We start from the raw sequence: 16,803 nt of genomic DNA on the forward strand, positions 1-16,803 counted from the left end.
AACGACGTGAGATTTCGTAGCTCGAGTTTTTCTCCAGGTGACCTTTACCATGCTCAATTTTGCACTTTTTCGCCCTATTCTTATCACCTTCCAGGACCCCGCCGTTGCCCTACGTTCCCTCTGTAGCTGGCTTCCGCTTCCGCATTCGTGTAGAGTGACGGTGGCCGCGGCGGGTCAAGGCGGGGTAGACGGCCGCGGTGGTGCTGGCTTTGATTAGCCTTCCGTGGCGGTGGCTGGGTTGCCATCATGGAGACGCTCTACCGGGTGCCGTTCGCGGTGCTCCAGTGCCCCAACATCAAGCTGAAGCGGCCGAGCTGGGTGCACACGCCCTCAGCTATGACCGTCTACGCGCTGGTGGTGGTGTCCTACTTCCTCATCACCGGAGGTAACGGGCCCGGGCGGGCGGAGGGCTGGGGGGCCGGGAGCGGGCCCCGGGCGGAGGGCTGGGCGCGGGGAGGGGGAGCAGGATTAGGCCTGTTCTTTCCGCTCCTAGAGCGGCGGGCAGTGGGGTTACCCCTACCTCTCTCGGTGGGAGCCTGGCTGCGGGCGAGTGCCTCCCCCCGATCCCCACGCTTCCGGGGCTGGAGCCTGCTGCCGGGGCTCCCTGAGGTGGTGGCCGAGGGAGACCCCGGGTGAGGGAAGCGGAGGAGTGTGACACACTTTCCCCCCCCCCCCCCCGCCCCATATAGGTGATCCCGTCACAGCCGCACGGTGTGTGTGTGTGTGGGGGGGGGGTTGCTCTGCACCCTCTCCTGGGGCATCGCTGTTCCCCGGATTCCGCCTGCGGCCCGGGGAAGCCCTGCCTGAGCCTGCCCGGAGAGGGCCCCTGTGAGGACAAAAACAGCAGCCGGCACAATTTTCCCACCCGTGAGCAACTTGTGTCACTACGCCCCGCCTCACACAGTGCAGGGACGCCCTCCGGTGGGGTTCCCAGAGAGGGGTCGTCTTTGCCCGTGGTGTAAACCCCCACATCCGCGCTGAGGGTGGTACGCAAATCCCCGTCCCCGCTGGGGTGATTGGCCCAGCTCTGTGACCAGCGGGCAAGGCGGTGGAGAAGGTTTTGGTTGTCTGGTTCAAAAATAGGCCTTGGTGAGGATCTTAGTTCAGGTGCAGTAACCGAAGAGATCTGTGGGACCATATCCATCTCCAGACCAGGATACACTTGCTTAGTATAGGCAATATTGGAAATCAAACTGATACTGTGTCTGAGTCAGGAGATGAGTGTCCCAGAGGGAGAAACCTTTGTTCCTGTAGGCAGACCTACTTTCCATTCTTGGCTTTTGGAACAGATAATTTTAAGACCGTTCTTATAACATCTTTCTCTAGTGGTGAAGGATTTTGCTCTGTGTGTTTCAAAGACATTCAAAAGTTCCCTCCTTTAAATTGATATGCAGCCTGAGAAGAGCAGCCCGTAAACTCTTATATCTGTTATGTCAGTGAGGTGTATTATGTGCTCCTCCCAACCCCCCAAAACTCCCACTCTTCTCTGTCCACTATGGAAATTTTGCCTTAATCCTGATGCTGGAATGGGACTTCCTAGTGTGTGATATGTAGAATTTAATCAGTGATCAAATTAGAGATTTTGGTGCATATCTGAAAACCTTATTTTAGCTTTGATTACCTGGTTTTTGGGGAGTGTTGATTAAGGAATGAGAATGGTACTGTTGAGTAGTGACTTGGCAGGTGGCTGTTTTGCTTTCCTATGCCAACCCTGTAGCAGTTTTTGGCTTATTCATCACTACTGCTGCTTAATAGCAAATGGTATGTGGATCACAAGCTCTTTCTCTAGTTATCAAAGGAAACTCCAGTCAAGTGATACAATGTAGTTTGGGTTGATGCACCAAAGAAACATAATTCTGCATTTATTACAATTATCCCTAAATGGCATGAGAAGTCTGTTGCACTAGTCTGCAGAGCTGCTCCATTCAAATCCTTCATGAAGATCCTCTCTTTGTCACCTGCAAGAAATATAGGTAGAGGGGCATGTAGAATAGTTTATATTAGGGCTGTCAATTAGTCACAGTTAACTCATGTGATCAACTCAAAAAGTTAATTGCTATTAATTGCACTGTTAAACAATAGAATACCAATTGTAATTTTTAAAACATTTTTGGATGTTTTTCTACATTTTCAAATATATTGATTTGTATCACAACACCAAATACAAAGTGTACAGTGCTTGCTTTATATTATTTTTATTACAAATATTTGTACTGTAAAAATGATAAAAGAAATAGTATTTTTCAATTCACCTCTTACAAGTACTGTAGTGCAATCTCCTTATTATGAAAGTGTAATTTACAAATGCAGATTTTTTTGTAATATAACTGCGTTCAAAAACAAAACAGTGTAAAACTTTAGAGCCTACAAGTCCACTCGGTCTTACTTCCTGTTCAGCCACCTGCTAAGACAAATAAGTTTGTTTACATTCATGGGAGATAATGCTGCCCGCTTCTTATTTACACTATCACCTGAAAGTGAGAACAGGCGTTCTCAGGGCACTTTTGTAGCCAGCATTACAAGGTATTTATGTGCCAGATATGCTAAATTTTCATATGCCTCTTCATGCTTCGGCCACCATTCCAGAGGACATACTGATGATGCTCATTAAAAAAATGTGCGTTAATTAAATTTGGGACTGAACTCCTTGGGGGAGAACTGTGTCTCCTTTTCTGTTTTACCCACATTCTGCCATATATTTCATGTTATAGCGGTCTCGGATGATGACCCAATACATGCTCATTTTAAGAACACTTTCACAGCAGATTTGACAAAAGGCAAAGAAGGTAGGATATGAGACTTCTAAAAATAGATAAAGCACTCAACCCAAGGTTTAAGAATCTGAAGTGCCTTCCTAAATCTGATTGGGACGGAGTGTGGAGCATGCTTTCAGAAGTCTTAAAAGAGCAGCACTCTGATGCAGAAACTACAGTACCCGAGCCACCAAAAAAAAAAGAATCAATCTGCTGGTGGCATCTGACTCCGATGATGAAAATGAGCATACGTCGGTCCGCTCTGCTTTGGATCGTTATTGAGCAGAACCCGTCATCAGCGTGGACGCATGGCCTCTGGGATGGTGGTTGAAGAATGAATGGACATATGAATCTTTAGCACATCTGGCACATTGATATCTTGTGACGCCGGCTACAACAGTGCCATGCAAACTCCTGTTCTCACTTTCAGGTGACTTTGTAAACAAGAAACGGGTAATATTAGTTCCTGCAAATTGAAACCAAACTTGTTTGTCTGAGGATCGGCTGAGGTAGGACTGAGTGGACTTGTGGGCGCTAAAGTTTTATGTTGTTTTATTTTTGAATGCAGGGTTTTTTTTACATTATTCTACATTTGTAAGTTCAACTTTCATGATAAAGAGATTGCACTGCAGCTCTTGTATTAGATGAATTGAAAAATACTATTTCTTTTGTTTTTTAATGTGAAAATATTTGTAATAAAAATATAAAGTGAGCACTGTACACTTCGTATTCTGTGTTGTAATTGAAAATAATATATTTGAAAATGTAGAGAACATCCAAAAATACTTAAATAAACAGTATTCTAGTATTCTTTAATCGCCCAATTAATCACGATTAATTTTTTAATCGGTTGACAGCCCTAATGTATATTAATTAAAAATACCATATCAAGACATGGCTAATTTATCCTCCTGACCACTTTCCTTGTATGTTGTATTTTCTGCTCCCTCTCCTTTTCTTTCCCCCTGCTTCTCTTTCTGGGGCTGAGAATGTGCGTCCTGTGAGTTTATACAGTGCCTCGTATGCTGTAGTTACCCAGAAACAAATAAGGAATGTGAAGTCCAACCACAAGAGGCAGTAGCTCAAGTAAATTTGCTGGAATAAATTTAGAGTTTCATGTAAGTAACTCCTAAAATTCTAGATTAAATTCAAAATTACAGCTAAAGTTTACAGGATCTCTGTTCGGCTCAATGACATTGCAACATGAATCTTCCCATGATATTCTATAGTGTCTGTACCTATACAGTAAGAAAGAATGGTCCCTAAATAGAACACTACTGTACATTTTGAGTCTTTTCAGCCAAAAGTGGTTTTTATTTTTGTTATCCTTATAAAGGTAAATAGAATTAATCAAGGTTTCAGAGGAACAGCCGTGTTAGTCTGTATTCGCAAAAAGAAAAGGAGGACTTGTGGCACCTTAGAGACTAACCAATTTATTTGAGCATGAACTTTCGTGAGCTACAGCTCACTTCATCAGATGTTTACCGTGGAAACTGCAGCAGACTTTATATACACACAGAAATCATGAAACAATACCTCCTCCCACCCCACTGTCCTGCTGGTAATAGCTTATCTAAAGTGATCAACAGGTGGGCCATTTAAACTCTATTAAGTAGGAAAACAAGGTCTAGTGTCCTAGGCTCTGATATGAAGAACACTTAAGACTGTGAATGTGAAAAGTCATTGGAGCACTAATCATGTATAAGCCACTTACTGTGAATGGTAGTCTACACAGCAGCTGGGGTGGTGATTCTCCGCTCTGGTAGACATACACACGCTAGGAGTGGTTGAACTAGTGTCCTAATAGGAGTGGTGGTGTGGCAGCTCAGCTGCCTGAGTACCTACCCTGGGGGTCGGGCAGGATTGTACTCTGGTAACTAGCCTGAGCCACTGTGGCCATGCTGCTATTTTTTTGCATGCTAGCTTGAGCAGAACTAGCATGTGTATTTCTACCCAACCTGGGAACGACCCTCCCAGCTGCTGTATAGGTGTACCCTAATGTAAAAAAATGGCTTTCTGAAATGTCTGATATCCATCCCATTATAATTTAAGGTTATAACTTACTTAATTATGTGTTTCTTACCATTTGAACAGGAGATGTAAAATGGCAAGTAATTTACTAAACTGTTTCCTTTCTATTCATACTGTCTGTAGAAGGAAATCATTCTTAATATTTAGAGATGGATGATGCTGGCTCATCATTCAAAACTAATGTCCTTTTTTTCTTTTTCTTTCTTTTTTTATAGGAATAATCTATGATGTGATTGTAGAACCTCCCAGTGTTGGGTCTATGACAGATGAACATGGACATCAGAGACCAGTGGCCTTCTTGGCATACAGGTAGAAATTATCCTTTGTCATAATCGAACGGTCTCTCCCTGACCTGCAAACAGATGAATGCAAGTGAACCGTAGTGCTCTTGGAGAGCTCCATTGACTTCAGCTGTGCTCTCTGAGGGCCCCAGGATCCACAAATATGCATCTGATTTCACTGATTGGAGCCTTCTTTTGCAAATGAATTGTTTAAATATTCACAGTATATTTCATATATAGGCTTGGAAGGGTTTGAGGTTTTAGTAGATATGTAATTGATAAAAATACAAAGATTTTTGCATTACAGGAAATGAAATTTCAGGTAGATGATACAAATTAATTTTCATGAGTAGAAGTCAAGATTTATAACAAACAGAAGCTATATTTGATCATATTTCATAACTGATATCTTTTTAATTACTTGTCAGAGTTGACATCATACACCAGTTTTGTAATGTGTTTTTTTATACATTTCCTTTCTGTTAAACTTTGTTTAATAATGGGTGAAATATTTTTGAGTGCTTGTTTGTAAAAGGAAAAGTGGGTGGTTGCAAATATGTAACAATTAAAACTGAATACCCCAATCTAGTTGTGTGTATTAATATAACCTGTCTTTAGTTGGCTTTCACTTTCTTTTCCCTCCCCAACTCTTTTCTAATATTTTGAATGACCATTTTTCTGTTCTACATCCAGTTCTGCTGTAAGAGCAAACCACAAATCTTATTTTTCTAATTACGCTCAACAGCAATAAACTATAGAACTCGTATCTGTAATTTGCATTCAGTTTTTGAACCCAAAATAAAATGATTTGCAAGATCAAGGTCTTAGTTACTTTGCATAAATGCAGGGGATCACCCATATGGAGTAACTTGCAGTTTAGGGACAGATTTTATTCAGTTTGAAACCTAAATCTACAGTGTCTGTCCTTCAAAATTAGTTCAGCAGATTCTTCTTGCTTAGAATCTAAAATTTTATTAGAGGTAAAACTAATTTAGTCAGAAGTTAGTTGAGAAAATTAATGAGTAAGTTTACAGAGCTCTGGATTTTGTCTGTCTGGATTGGTTATCCTTAATTCCTGCAGAAAATGTTGGGCTATTTTTTTGTTTTTTAACTGAAAGTACCTCATTGTAAAAAAGAGCTGACACTGTATTTAAAAAAAAAAATTGATTATAAAATACATAGTAGTTTCTCATTGTTACTCTTGACTCTAGGAATCTTTTGCGTAGAGTTTGTGTTCAGATTAACATCTTCCAATATATGCTTCAGATTTCTTTGGGCTACTGCAATATACATGAATCACATTGCTCTAGGAAGTTGGGAGCACTTTAGTGAAAGTCATGGGGAAGAACAGTGTAAAAGATTCAACTACTATTTATCAAGATTAGACACTAATGAAATGCTCTGCACCCTGTAGATCCTTCCAGCAAAGTGCTTTACCAAGGTGGTGGTGTATACCTGTATTACAAATTGGAAAACTGAGGCACGGATGTGTTAAGGGACTTATCCAAAATCATGCAGTGACAGAAATGAGAATGCAGTCTAGTGCCAGGGTTCTCAACCTTTTTTCTTTCTGAGGCCTCCCCAACATGCTGTAAAAACTCTGTAGCCCATCTGTGCCACAACAACTGTTTTTCTGCATATAAAAGCCAGGGCCAGTATTAGGAGGTATCAAGCAGGGCAATTGTCCGGGGCACCACACTGCAGGGGGCCCTGTGAAGCTGAGTTGCTCAGGCTTTGGTTTCAGCCCTGGGTGGCGAGGCTCAGAGCCCCGTGCTTCTGCTCCATTAGGTGGGGCTTTGGCTTTCTGCCCTGGGCCCCAGAAAGTCTAATGCTGGTCCTGCTTGGTGGACTCCGTGAAATCTGCTTGTGACCCCCAAAGGGACCCCGGACCTCTGTTTGAGAACCACTGGTCTAGCACATCTTACTCCTAATGCTGTGCTGGAACAAGGAGACACAATTCCTCCCTTGATATGGATTTGAATAACGCTTCTCTTCTTGCAGTGACTGGAATTCGGGGTTTGTCTTCTAAGAAATGGTTTGGGAAACAAACTTGAAAGCTCAACAGTCTAGAAGTTTTGGGTCCCTACTTACATTCATTTGTTAACTTATTTTTGCTTTCAACTAAGACGCATTTGAAATTACCACTCATATCTAAAATTCTAAATAAGTAATGTATATAATGTGGTGGTTTTGCATACAGTCACATTACCCTTTTATGAATACTCATGATTAAAAGCATTAGTACGTTTCTGTCACCTTGCAAAGTACTGATCCAGGAGCTAAATTATATATTAATCCCTTATCGCATCAGGAGACAGCTCCAGCAACATGTGTTATGTTCCACTAAGTGTGTAAACATCAAAATGAACTGTCCTGGGTTTTTGTAAAACGGAAGCAGATCAAAATATTACACTAAATAGCTGGCTCTTGAAGTGAAAATAATACTTTGAGGGGCTGGTGTTCTACTGAAATATCTTTTATTCCTGTTTTTTCCCTTCCCCCAGAGTAAATGGACAGTATATTATGGAAGGACTCGCATCCAGCTTCCTCTTCACAATGGGAGGCTTAGGCTTCATAATTCTGGACCGATCCAATGCACCAAATATCCCAAAGCTCAATAGATTTCTGTTGCTTTTTATTGGATTTGTCAGCGTCCTGTTGAGCTTCTTCATGGCAAGAGTTTTCATGCGGATGAAATTGCCGTAAGTTGTTTAGGACACTTCATGCTGTTCTCCCCTCCCTTTCTGTTACTGATGAGCAGGGATCCTAGTTTTGTGATAAATCAGATTTGTATGGTTTTTTTCCATGATTAAAGTGGAATGCTGAACTTCAGTTTCCCTAGCCACTATAAATATAGGTGTCAGTTGAACACACTGTTTTATTGGTATATTAACATTTTTGGAGCAAGTTCAAAGCCTTCCAGTGACATCAATCATTATAATAAAATAAAATTAATAGAATTACAATTTGTATTTCTTACAAATACCAAATATTTGTCTGCTTTCTATGTTTTCAGAATTTTTTTTAACGCACAAAATAAAAAGCAAAAATTGCTTTTCTATTAACTTTACTCACTTTCTGAGTTAGTCCTGGAGGCTGAAATTTGAGATGCATTAAAATACAAACCCCTAAAGGTCACTTAGTAACCTCTATATGCCAAAGCAGTGTATTGGAGTGTGTTTAGCTATGTACAGTTTATCCGAGTCTCCATTATCTGGCTGTCTGTACTAACTGAACCACCAGCCACCCAGGGCTGACTGTGGTAAGGGCTTGGGCGGTCAGCGCATTCAAAAATCAACCACAAGAGGGAGAGGTTGTACCCATTGAATAAGTGGCACTGGTACTTTCATCAGTTAATACATTTTCATTTTTTCACAAAATGTTAAAACTAAAGAATCTCTGTAAAAATGCAAATTCCATGTTTTTCTGTGGCAAACTGATTTCTAGGATCCCAGCTAAGTTTACAAAGTACTACATATGAAGCAAGGATAAGTTGTATTTTAAAAAAAAAAATGGTGTAGATTAAACACTCACAGCTTTGCTTTAAGGTGTTTTAGTTAAAATTGGAATGTGCCCTCTTTAGTGAAGTGTAAATGTTTTTGGGTCTGCCCATTCATTCTGAGACATCAAGTTGTTGTGCAGGGAGGTGACAGGCTCCCTGTCAGAAATCATAGCTACAATACAGTTTGATTCTAGACTGGATGGGTTGGATTTTGAGGAAAGATTAAAAGACTTAATCTATACAGGTTGGCTAAAATCCAGCACAGGCTTTAGAGAGAAGCATAAATAGGTAAACATTGGGAGGATGGGAGATGAATTAGGGGTATAACAAGGTGAAAATTAAGAAGAAGGAAAACTGAGGCTATCTGGAAAATTGTTCTACAGCCTGTGAAAAATCTTCCAAGGAAGGTAGAGTAGTGTTAGTTCTTGCATGTACTGACAGGGCTTTCGAGCTTCTTGATTCTGTGTTTTCCAGTCTATTCAGTAGCTTATAATGAATTTATTTTATTTTTGCTGCCTGCCTGCCTCTTCTCCTTCCCTCCCACTTCTCAACCCCACTATGACCTCTAGAGCTGCCAACAGCAGCAGTTTCTTTGAGGGCCACTGCTAAAACCACTCCATGAATTAACTGGCAGGGGATGTTTCTGGTTTGTTTTTGTTGTGTTTTTTTTTTTAAATAATGATATGGTCATTTTCCATTTCTTGGAGAGTCACTAAATCTCCTGCAATATAATTACTGGCCCATAAAATGTAAGTGTTGGGTTTCCTGGCAGTGTGTAGCAATTCAGCATAAAGCACCAGCATACAATAGACTTATTTTTTTAATCAAATGTGGCTGGTCTCAAGAGTTCGTGGTCATGTTAGAGAAACTCTAAAGAATAGGAAGGAAATCTTATAAGAATCATTTGCAGCTTGGACAGATGTTCTAACAATAACAAAGGTTTTACATGGTATACTGACTTTGTATCATTTCAGTTAATTTCCTAGCACCCTTTTGTTCACTGATTATTTGATATTCAGGAATATCTTGCCTAAGGGAGAGTTTGTCACATATGAGTGCCAAATAACTTGCTAAATCCTCATTAATGAAAATACAAGACTTATCGGATACAGGACACGACCCTGAATTTTACTTTTATTGAAAGGCAGGCAGTTCCTAAGTTACTCAAGGCACAGAAAAGCCTTTGTATTCTGGTGGTATTCATTACATTGTTTTTGATTAATGTGGACATTATTCTTGTTTTTGTATCTGAGAACACAGGTTTAAAATCTAAATCATGATTCCCATTGTTGTTGTAGTTATACTCACAACAATAGACTTATGCTGTCCCTTCTGTTTTTGCTCTGATTTTCAAACACCTAAAATTGTGCTAGATGCCTTACAGAAACAAGTAAAGACAGTCATTGCTCTGAAATGTTGTGGTTCAGACATGATTCAAGAAGTGAGAGCCATAGACCGACAAGGGGAAATTAGGGAAAGGAAGGAGAAAGGTTGCAATAATATACAGCTACTCTGTAAGACGTGTGTCTTGGCCATTACTTTACCTTAGTTCATTGAAGAAGTGGAGGTTAGAGGAGACAGGAAAGGAGAAAAGTTGGGGCTCAATTGTACCAGTTTGGGCTGAATGATGTAGGATCTTGAAATTGATAGTCTGTTTGAGCAGCGCAAATGCAGAACCTTTCACAAAATGTAATAAAGGCTTCCAGAATTCATGATGATAAAGGCTAGGTTGAGAATAATAGACTGAAACTGTTCCAGTGATTATATCAAAGTAAAATGGGGGTGGAGGGTGGAGTGCTCAAGCTAGTCAGCAGAGCAGGTTCCTGTTTGAACCAGTCTCACCCTTGAATTTCTCAGCAAGTTTCTCTGCAGTTAATGGCACAAACACTAAGGCTAGGAAATGCTGGTATATGAAGGTGCCCCTTGGATTTGCTAGTATAGAAGTCCCTTGCCAGCCTGCTGGATATCTTCTCAGGGCTACCTGGCTATAACTACCTACACCCAAGCACAGCTGCCATGATTCTCTTCATGTAGATCCCTATCTACAGTAGGTAATAGTGTGCCAGCAAAGGAGAAACTTCCCAGACTACTACAAGTTGGTAAAAAGGAATGGAAGAAATTTCTTACAAGGAATGTTTTACCGGATTCTTTATAAAATCCTTGTTAAAAACATTAACCCAATGTGATGGTTATTTGATGGACTTGAGAGGACTTATAGTCCTCTCCAGATTACACTTCTGAAAGTTTTTGATCTTTAATATTCATCAAATGAAAATTTCCTTTTTGGTTAGAGAGGGTTTTGTTTTGGTTTTTTTGCTTGATAAACATAGAGTAGAACCCTCCATGGACATGAATGTGATGAAAGATCAGAAATAAAGACAGGATTTTAAGACCTGTTTCAAATGACCAAAGATGCAGCCTTTTTTTAAGGACACAGAGTAGGTGTTTCCAATGTTCCAGCAGTGCCCAAAGTGTTTCCCACCATTACAGAGCTTGTTTGCATATGTTACCAGAACAACACCACAAAGATGCCAGTTTGAGCTTTACTATAAAATGTTAGAACTGTAAACTGAATTTGCATTTCTTTAAATTTCAGACAATTGCAGGGAGTAGCTATCTTAATTTTATACAGACCAACTCGAAACTTGCATTTAGAGAAGTTGATCTAAGGGCAACTGCAACTAGTTTCAACCACAAGCCAATGTTTGGAGTTGACCTTGGTGAATAATCTGGTTGTCAGCTACTAAAACCAGATTTTTGGACCTGAGACCTAATTATAACTAGACTCCAGTTAATTAACCTAGAACAGGGAGAACAGAGAGAATCCTTGGATCCATACTTTATTGTATGGTTATTTCTGAACAACTTCATCTCTTGGTCTTCTGTTTTTGAAAATTATATTCTTAAAAGAGGCTCTGGAATTGTGGAACTAAACTTCCATTAATATATCCCATTCACCACAGGAATAGGTTCTGTGTTCTGGTGAAAATTTTGAATATGGAATAGACTCTTAAGTTTTAACTGAGTGGAAAGTTTCATAGGTATCCATTGACCATGTTTCTAGTGAAGGTCTATACCATAACATTATTTAAGGCTTGAACTGTCATTTTAGCTAGCAATTTGTTGTTCCTGTTGTTTGCTCATTAAGATTTTTTAATATATATAACTTTTTCAATTGTTTAAGTCTGACAAATCGGTACACTGGTAACCTGGTATAGCTTTATTTTGAAAATTGTAATCTGTTCAGTTTAGGTGTGCTGTGCTCCTAACTTCTCTCTCTCAACTTTTATTTTGTCCTGCAGGGGATACTTGATGGGTTAGTGCCTTGTGTGATATATGCAAGCACAAAATGGATTTGCTTCTCTTCATGAAGAGCTTAAAAACAAGCAATCTCTTAAAAAAAAAAATAAATACTGTCCACCACAAGAAGACACAAGAAAGGTCTAGTTATGCGAATCAGCAAGTGCAAGAAGTGCTTCCAACTGTCTCCTTTCATTAATAAAAACCGTCATTACCCGTGGTTGGTGTATTTTTAAAACAGGGTTTTATCACTTGTCTATTTCTATCTTTAAAAAAGAAAAAGTTACTGAACTGTTACTTAGCTTTAGGTATGAATTTGTATCTTGAAACAATTCACTATAAAATGTAAAACTGGTATTTTTGCCCTCTGCATTTTTTCCCTTAACCTGACTGAGGTATTGGACAAACGTTTTACAATTCCTGATTTTAAAGTGTGCAGCACTCTGGCCTTTTTTCTGTGGCCTGCCCCATACCAAGTTTATACCTGGAGAGAAGTCTTTTGGTGATACTTTACTATCAAACACACTGTGTCTAGTGAAGTTATTTCTAAGGCACCTGTTGCCTTGATATTCATGGCAACGCATTAACAAATCCAGATGTACACTGGATACAACACTGTGTGAGTGCATTTCTTTTTGGAACAGTGTATGAAAGGAGTCAAATTAAACATGTTTTCTACTAAACCACTTGCATTTTGTGTGATTTCTAAAACAGTAATTTTTGCAAATTGTACACAGTCTATTCTATAGGTTCTGCAGTAACAATGCTACTACACAATGGTTGTTTACTTAATGTATCTTTTATTGGATAGTGATATTGTAAACTGCAGGGGGCAACTGTAGCTGTCTCTCTTAAGCTCACCGGAGCCTGCGGTGAAATGGTACACCATTGAATTACTTTGGAAGCTTCTGCTTCTGTTTTAAATTGGCTAGGGACAGACACTAACTTATTTTTTTTATTAGTGTGTATACACATGAGAGGAAATATTAACAATTAGAGTAATGAGATTATTTGTGCAGGTCATGCATTGCTTTTCTCTGTGGGAAGAAACAGTCTTTGTCAAAAATCACAGCAAGGTCCTTTACCTAGTCACAAGTGTTCAAAGTTCTATGTTATCCTCTGAATTCAGAAGTTAATTCTGTCACTGGGAGCCATAGTTCTGTTTAGGACCTCAGTATGCCTACGTTTTTAAAGATCTTGCTGTTTGACATCTACTACCTGACATGCCATCGTGAGAAGCAGACTTTCCACTCATTCCTTCTCATATGTTTATGTAATCATTGCTACATTCATTTGTTTTGCTACACCTATGTCTATAAGGAGAATTGGTGTAGTTAGTGGGGGTTTTTTTAAAAGCTATGAGTGAGTTCTGATGGAAGCTTATGATCACAGGAATCCTGCATTTTCCCAGGTGTGTTGTTTGTATCCCTCCTGGTACTGACAGTCTTAGTGGGGAAAGTACTATTTACAGGACCACTACAGACCAGCTATTATCCTCTGCTGTAAGGAGAGAGCAGAAAGAAACAGATGAGGAGAATAATAAGAGAGCGAGCCCAGAGGTGCAGTACACCATGCAGAAACGGGAGTAGTTTGGTTCGTAAAGCCTCAGTACAGGACTGAACCTGGTTCAATTCTGGCATGGTCTTGAGAGGTTTCTTCTGTGAGGTAGTGTACCAAACAAACTGTAAAAGAGCAGCATTGCTGGATCTCATCTAACTCTTCAATTATGTGAAGGGGTGTGTGTTGTAAAATTGTATGCTGTTTACTGTACACACCACCAGATGGCTTCATGTGCCTGGTTTTGGGTTATTCAAGAAAATGTATGAATGAGTGGAAGAGAATTATACAAAAAAAATTTGGCTTTACCTTTTATCTAGACTGCCCCATCCTAAAGCATATGATGGGAGAGAACCTGTCAAGCGGACTGAAAAGCTGCATGAAGGTAAAGATATTGATAACAGGAAAACATCTCTCCATAGTGGGGAAATAAAGATATGGCTATTTACTAGCTTGGTAAACACAGCACTTTCAATCTGCTTTGTGATAGAAACTTCGTGGCAGTCAAATTAAGAACTCCTGTGTTCAGATATATTTTAAAAAAAAACTGTCCCTCCTAGGCTGGTGTGCTAGAAATAGACTTGAATTTGGAACTCTTGCATGTCAGCACTCCAAGCAAGGTGAGAGGTACTAGACTGGTAATAGTGCTGAGAACTGTGAGAGACACTGCCTAGAAGTGTGGTTATCAAGCTTGGGCACTGTCCTGACTTCCTTTTTTCTACTACCCCAGCCTTCTGAGAATTAAATATCAGAAGTAGAATATGGTGTATTTGTGGCATTGAATCAACCCTCTGAAGAACAAGTTTGTGGTTTGAAAGATATGCTGATAAAGACATTACTCTTTGAAAAAAATATGCCTAGTGAGGTATTGTTTTAAAACGAGTAACTCGCTGCTCAACAATACCATGGCAAAATGTATGGAGTAATGTTATATGTAAAATTCTGAATCCCCCCACCCCCATATGATGTTTCTAGAATATGTTCAAGACCAGATGGCTTTGCCTATGTAAAACTGTTAAATAGGTCTGTCCTAAACAAAGTAATGGGGCTTTGCCTCAGTTTTTGTACAAGCAGTAAACCTGACCATCAAGACATCAGGGGGAGGAGATGGCAGAAAGAGAACAATTTGCATTTTAGCCAATGCCAGTGAGGGTGGAATGAGTGTGGTGGTGGTGAAGGAAGCTCCATGCTCTGTCACCTTGCTCAAAGCTTGAATAAAGTTTACACGGAGGGGTAACCTGCAGAAGAAAGTTTCAAAAGGTTTACTGGTCTATAAAGCTACGTTGCTATTTTTTTGTATCTTAGCTTGAGCAGAGCTAGAGCACATATGTCTGTCAGCTGGGCATCACCCCTCAGCACCAAGTGCAGACATAGCCTCCTGGCTCTTCTAATCTTATTTCAGGCTCCCCAGTGGCTTTGCCCTTCTCTGTTCCCTTGACTACTCCTGTCTTCTCTCTTAGTTACCTGGTATCACTATGTTTTTATAGCTCCACTCTCCTCATTATCTCTGTAGTGCTTCTTGCTTGAATCATTCTGAAAACAACAGAAATCCAAGTGCATCGTACAATAATACACTGGAGATCTAACAAAGACACTGCAGTGTCCAAACTCCTTTCCTGTAGCACTGTCTCTTTAAAAAGTAGACTTTCCTTTCCTGGTCTTGGACTTAAAACATCTTTTAATTGATAAGCTGAAAGTTCTAAAATTTCTTTGCAATGTAATTTAGTTGTTTTTAAAAAAATCAATTGAACATTTAATGGGCATGGATAGCATATCTCTGTACATAATGGAACAAACAGAGAAAACTCATAAAGTAACAGAGTAGCATACACAGCACATAAGGCATAGCCAGGAAATGCACACATTCAGAAACGCAGGAAAAGGAAACTTCCTTCAGGCTTCCTTCTTAAAGATATCAAAACATAAGAACTGCTACCCTAGGTCGTATCCCTGGTCCATCTAGCCTAGTATCCTGTTTTAGTCAGTGGTTGATAGAACTGCAGGGGGTGTACAGATCAGAGCCTATTTTGGAGTGATCCAACCCTGTCTTCCACTCCTGGTTTCTGACAGAATTTTAGGGACAGCCAGAGCACAGGGTTGCACCCCTGACCATTTTGGCTAAAGCCATTGATGGACCTATCCTCCATGAACTTATCTAGTTCTTTTTTGAACCCAGTTATACTTTTGGCCTTCACAACATCCCCTGGCAATGAGTTCCACAGGTTAATTGTGTGTCAGGTGCCCACCTAACCATTGAAATCACTGTTTCTTGCACAGGTAAAACAGAATGATTATGTTAAACTAGATTAAATCAATATTTGGGTTTGTAACCTAGTCAGGAGAAATTTAAATAAACATCAGCTCCCGCCAACTTAGATCTTTTCTTCTTTTGGTACTTGTTGAAGTCGTAGCTCATATCATTGATGGCCCTAAACAGATTCTCCTCTCGCCTAGCACTGGTGTAATTCCAGAGTAAACTCTATTGAAATCAATGGAGATGTGCCAGTGTAAGAGGAGAATAAGCCCTGTAATTTTTCAAATGAATTTAACAGCCATGCTTAATTATGGTTTAAATTAGGTTGTGGCTGAAACAGCCTCATCTGACATGCTGTGGATCAGCAGTGTGGACAAAGCCAATTGTAGAAATTGTCTCAAAACTCATGCTGTAGTTAAGGTATCCCTTAACTTAGGTAAATCAGAGATGGCCACTTTGCCTCAGCAAACCATGGCTTCAGCCATGACAGCTCAAACTGTGCTTAAGCATTGTTGTTAAATTTTGTTGAAAGCTCTGTGTAGATTGAACCAGAGAAAGACTGAACCCCAAAACACCCACTACTAAAAACATTAAGACATTATTCAGCGACTGGCAGAGATAATCCTGTTGAAAATAACATTTTTTGTTTTACTTCAAAATTATAAGTGTTTCTGCAGTTGGCCAAATAAAAATATTTTTTCTACCTTCCAGTAACTCTGGCACTACCATCAACCCCACCTCTGCTATTTTTCCAGCCGTAACTTTTCAGCTTTATATAACGTGTGTATCTGCAATATGAAGTGTCAGTCCAAATCCTCACTGACCACTGGATGGTGCTCACTACAATGCTATTCCCCTGTCTCTGAGAATACAGAGGTGCTGGAGAGAAGAAACTCCTTTAAAAAGTTGTAGAAAAGTACTGAAGGGCAATGAAACAAACACTCTAATACTTTTGTATTTGTTTTACAAAATCCGACAAAATATCAGCATTGTTCATGTATTTAACACGCCATCTTTCTGCTTCTTAAGAGTACAAACATGAGAACAAATTTTCTCTTTGAACAACTTGTGGCTGAGGTTTCAAACATAATTGAGCTGTAGAGATCTTTCTGACTGAGAATTCAT

General features: G+C 39.9%; 1 protein-coding gene across 1 annotated transcript; it reads left to right on the forward strand.

Moving 5' to 3' along the window:
- Positions 1-127: 127 nt before the first annotated feature.
- OSTC (oligosaccharyltransferase complex non-catalytic subunit) lies at positions 128-12,550 on the forward strand. Its single transcript, XM_073340872.1, has 4 exons — positions 128-385; positions 5,000-5,093; positions 7,570-7,767; positions 11,870-12,550. Exons 1-4 carry the CDS (start codon positions 247-249, stop codon positions 11,886-11,888), a joined length of 450 nt encoding a protein of 149 aa, XP_073196973.1. The 5' UTR covers positions 128-246; the 3' UTR covers positions 11,889-12,550.
- The last annotated feature ends 4,253 nt before the right edge of the window (positions 12,551-16,803 follow it).

The sequence above is a fragment of the Lepidochelys kempii genome, chromosome 4, assembly GCF_965140285.1.
Source record: "Lepidochelys kempii isolate rLepKem1 chromosome 4, rLepKem1.hap1, whole genome shotgun sequence".
Classification (NCBI taxonomy): domain Eukaryota; kingdom Metazoa; phylum Chordata; order Testudines; family Cheloniidae; genus Lepidochelys; species Lepidochelys kempii.

Coding starts and splice junctions, on each gene's coding strand:
- OSTC (XM_073340872.1), top strand. CDS start 247: ATGGAGACGCTCTACCGGGTGCCGTTCGCGGTGCTCCAGTGCCCCAAC. Junction 386..4,999: donor CTACTTCCTCATCACCGGAG/GTAACGGGCCCG, acceptor CTTTTTTTATAG/GAATAATCTATGATGTGATT. Junction 5,094..7,569: donor GTGGCCTTCTTGGCATACAG/GTAGAAATTATC, acceptor CCCTTCCCCCAG/AGTAAATGGACAGTATATTA.